Below are 4,446 nucleotides of genomic sequence, written 5' to 3' on the forward strand. Positions count from 1 at the left end.
GTGTGTGTGTGTGTGTGTGTGTGTGTGTGTGTGTGTGTATGTGTGTGTGTGTGTTCTGCTGCCTCTGATTCAGCTGCAAGCACAATACTAGGCACACAGGACAAGTTCAGCACAGACTACTCACGGCCCAGGCCAGAATCCACCTTTAGGTAGACAGGAATCTGAAGCCTAAGCCCCTGAGTGCGCTGCTGAGTGAGCTAGCTAGGCAGAGCCTATGTGGTCATTGGAGCAATTTAAATGCCTAATGATACTAGAATAATAACAGGTCTCATTTCTATGCACCTTAAGGAGTCTCAACTGTTTCCCTCAGTAAGGAGAAACTAAAGATATTGAAGACTCTCGTTGAAATGCAAACCCTCCTGGGAAGGAACCAGAAAGCAAACTTCTTAACTTAACTTCATTTCATTTTGGTCTCTGTAGTCCCAACGTCCAGTACTTTGCCTGGCTTAGAGAAGATGCTTAAATAGTGCTTGTTGATTGAGTTATGGGCCGTGTTGTCCTTATTGGTCCTTCATTCTCAGAGAGGACCTATGATATCAGGAGAGTGACATCTTGACTTGCAAGTGAATTGGATTTAAGTGAGGCAGAGCTGTATGGGCCTTAAGCACTTAAGAATGAGTAGTTTGGAAGAGGGTTTCCAAAGAGCCCAATGAATAAGAGTAAGGGTCTTGGGGTGGAGGGAGAGAGGTCCTGAGCCTGGGGAAATGCAGGGGAGGCCCTTGCAGAGCCAGAAGGTAGGAAATAGAAGGATGTAAAGGTAGGGGGTAGGGTAGGGAGGGAGAACTTTCCCCATCATGCTGTCCTGGCAGGGCTTCTTCTAGTATACGAGTCACGTTTAGAAGGTTACAGATGGAAAGGACTTTTGAACTCCTAAAGGCCCAGAGAGTTCATATGCACAGTCAATCAGTGACAGACCCCCTGCTCACCTAGGCAACCATTGTCACCGTGCACTCCCCCAGTCCTCTCAGCCAGCTCACAACAAAAAAGGCTGTAATTCTTGATTGTTTTCCAGGCTTTCCTTTGGGGTCAGCATGTGCCCTGGTCAACTTGGCTGGACCATCATCTTCCTCCTGATACTCCACTGCAGTAAGTGTTTGGCTTAGATGTCAACCTGTCTTTTACCTGGGGGATGGGGGTAGAGTTGGGAAGAGGGAGATCCTGCCCATCCCTAGTCACTGCTGGAGGGAGATGTGTGGGTACACCCATAACAATAATACTAACCCAAATCCATATAGTACTTTAAGGCTTATAAAACACCTTGCTCACAGCAACCCCATGAAGTAGTTGTAAACATTCTTACTCCCACTTTACAGATGAGGAAACTGAGGCTCAGACAGTTTAAGTGATGTGACTGGCCATGATTACCCAACTAGTCTCGGGATGTAAATATCCAGGAAATGGGAAAACCCTTCAGCGGTCACCTAGTCCTTTCCCCTGTCTCCAAAGAGGTCTGACCCTAAAGTAGCCAAACCCCCAGAGAACTCTCCTATGCCAAGATCTTTTCCAGGCAGAGGATGTCATAACTGTTTGACCAGCTCACTCCAACATCTCATTGTCCTGATGATCAGGAGAATTCTTCCTTTGGTCTGATTCCAGGGTCTCATTTAATAATCCTAAACCCTAGCTAGACTTCGAGTCCACAGGATTGTTTCCTCTCCTCATTTGATCAGTCATCATTTGGCTGAGTCCTGAAATAGATATTCAAGGAAGATGATGAAGGAAAAGATAGTTTCAGGTCCTTGGGGAACTAAATGAATGCTGAAAGGATAAATAAGCACACATCTAAACAACGGACAGAGCTCGTTACACATAAATGCATATGAACACATACTGGAAGGGACCCTAGAACGTAGAATATTAGGACTTGAGGGGCCCTTAGAACAGAATGTGAGACTTAGAAAGGACCTTAGAACAGAAATGTCAAATCTGGAAAGGGACTCTAGAACATAAAATATCAGGCTTAGAATGAACCCGAGAACACAGAATGGTAGAGTTCAAAGGGACCTTAGAACATGGAACACAGAAATTTAGAGCAGGAAAAATTTTGGGGTCCAGTTGGAAAGAACCTTAGAAATAATCTATTCCAAGATCCTCATTTTACAGATGGGGAAAATGAGGCCCACAGAGGGGAAGTTACTTGCACAAGGTCATACAGAAAGTTAATGGCAGAGTTGGATTTAGAAGCCAGGGGTCCTGACTCCCAGTTCAGTGTTTTGTTTTGTCTTTGCACTGCATTGCATTCCCCCAATTAGTACAGAGTCCCTAAGTGCTAAACGAACAAACAAGAGGAAAGTGAGTCAGTGGAGGGATATAAATGGGGAGAGGGGGATGGAGGGTGGGGGACAGATGACATGTGTTGTGCATGGGGCATTCCAGCAGAGGATCATGACATACATGAAAGCCTGTAGGCGTCTTTGGAGCTAGCCTATCACACAGAAGGGTGATTGAGTAGCGGCAGGGGGAGGAACTGTAGAGGGGATCAGCTTCTCTGACTGTAACTGACTCCGTGACATTTTACACTGATTTTTTTTAAGACTCAGGGACACAAATAGCATAGCCTGGGCAGGAAACAGATGTCACACTCTTTTTATTTTCCTTTTCTAAACAGACAGCCTCCTCCCCAAGACTGCTCCATAGGGTTAACTTGTCCGTCCACCTTCCTGTTCCTCCTGGGGGGGGGAAGGGGGTTCTCTGGGCCATAGATATTGTTGGGTCTTTTTTTTTCAGTCATATCTGACTCTTTGTGACCCCATTCGAGGTTTTCTTGGTGTTGGCCATTTCCTTCTTCAGCTCGTTTTATAGATGAGGAGACTGAGGCCAACAGGGTGAAGTGACTTGCCCAGGGTCACACAGCTAGTAAGTGTCTGAGGCTAATTTGAACTCAGGAAAATGAGGCTTCCTGACTCCAGGTGTGGACACTCTATCCACTGTGCCACCTAGCTGCCTCTCCTATGTACCAGGCACTGGGCTAATCACTGTCAAATATGCCACAGAGAGCATTCCTACTCAGGTGTGAATTAAACTGGATGATCTCTGGGGTCCCTTCCAACTTCAAGATTCCATGATAACAAGTAGGTAAATGGTATGGAACAGACTTTATATACACATATGCAGAGGGAGTTCAGAGCAAGGGGAAGGACCGTGTGGGGTGGTTTTAGTTGGGGGAGGCTTCTTCAGGTAGATGATTCTTGAACTAAGCCTTGAAGGATGATTGGTAGGCGTTGGAAAAACTTTCAGGTGGGGCATGCACATAAAGACATGGAAATGAGCAGCATAGTATGTATGAGGTCGAGAGAGAAGCCTGAGTACCCTGGAGGATGTGGGAGTTGTGAGAAACAAGCCTGAATGAAATCATAGAATGCTAGGGCTGGAAGGGACCTCAGACATCATGCAATCTAAACCGCTTCATTTTACATGTGGGGAAACAATTTACATATTGGGGAAGTGGCTTGCCCAAATTCACCCACTGAGTCAGTAGTGGAACCGAGGTGAGTTAGAACCCAGTGGGCGTCTTTACTCCCAGTTCCTCCCTCTCTCCTTGAGGCATCAAAGTCAGATGGAAAGAAGGGCCCCTAATCCATACCTAAGGATGCCTGCAGACTGCACATTGACTTAATTTTTAAAATGTAATGTTATCTATGCTTTATTGTATTTTAATTTATTTTGTTAAATATTCCCCAATTACATTTTAATCTGGTTCTGCCTGCCCTGGAGAATTTGTAGCATGTTTGACATATGCTGCCTCAAGGTAGATTTGGGTGAGATTGTGGAAGCCTTTTAATGGCAGGATAAGAAGTTTGAATTTAATTCTCTCGGCAGGAGGGAACTTGAGAGGGGGAAGATATGATGCCAGATGTGCTTTAGGAAGATAACTGGCTTCAGTGTATGAGACAAATAGCAGAGAGGAGTCAGGAAGACAGAGAAACAAATGCTAAGTAAACATTCTTTCCTTAAAAGTCATCAAGGCTCTAGGGAGATGGAAGGGGCAGTGTAATGAGCTTGTTGAAACTATTCACATTGTCTTGTAATTAAATACAGAAGTGGGGTAGATGAGAATGGAGCTCAACAGCTAATTGGATGGATGCTAGGGATGAGGAAGAAAGACTCTTCAACCCCTTCATTTTATAAGGAAGGAAACTGAGGTCTAGAAAGGTCCAATGACCTGCCCAAGGTGATAGTCCTTGTAAATGGCAGATCCAGGATTCAAACTCAGTTCCTCTGACTCCTAAGTGAGATCTTTTCCTATTAGACCACATTGTCTTCCGGTTTTGAGCTCATGTGAGAGGTAAGATGATAGTACCATCAAGAGGAGCAGGGAATGCTCACAGAATAAACAGCCTCCCATTCAAGGCCCTCTGCCATCTGGCCCCTGTCTGACTTCATGTTCCACTGCTTTCCCATTATGGACTCTCTGCTTCGTACTGGTCTTTCCACTGTCTGTTTATA

The 4,446-nt window shown here is 45.2% G+C and overlaps 1 protein-coding gene across 3 annotated transcripts in view; it reads left to right on the forward strand.

The window, feature by feature from the left end:
• The window catches only part of IL21R (interleukin 21 receptor), a 50,065-nt gene that overhangs the window by 6,390 nt on the left and 39,229 nt on the right, over positions 1 to 4,446 (forward strand). For all 3 annotated transcript variants that reach the window (XM_027863104.1, XM_027863107.1, XM_027863105.1), the window contains one exon: positions 1,013 to 1,086. In XM_027863104.1, coding sequence (XP_027718905.1) covers positions 1,013 to 1,086 — 74 coding nt within the window. The remainder of the gene's footprint in view (positions 1 to 1,012; positions 1,087 to 4,446) is intronic.

Source organism: Vombatus ursinus, unplaced genomic scaffold (genome assembly GCF_900497805.2).
Source record: "Vombatus ursinus unplaced genomic scaffold, bare-nosed wombat genome assembly UNPS02014770.1, whole genome shotgun sequence".
Taxonomy (NCBI): Eukaryota; Metazoa; Chordata; class Mammalia; order Diprotodontia; family Vombatidae; genus Vombatus; species Vombatus ursinus.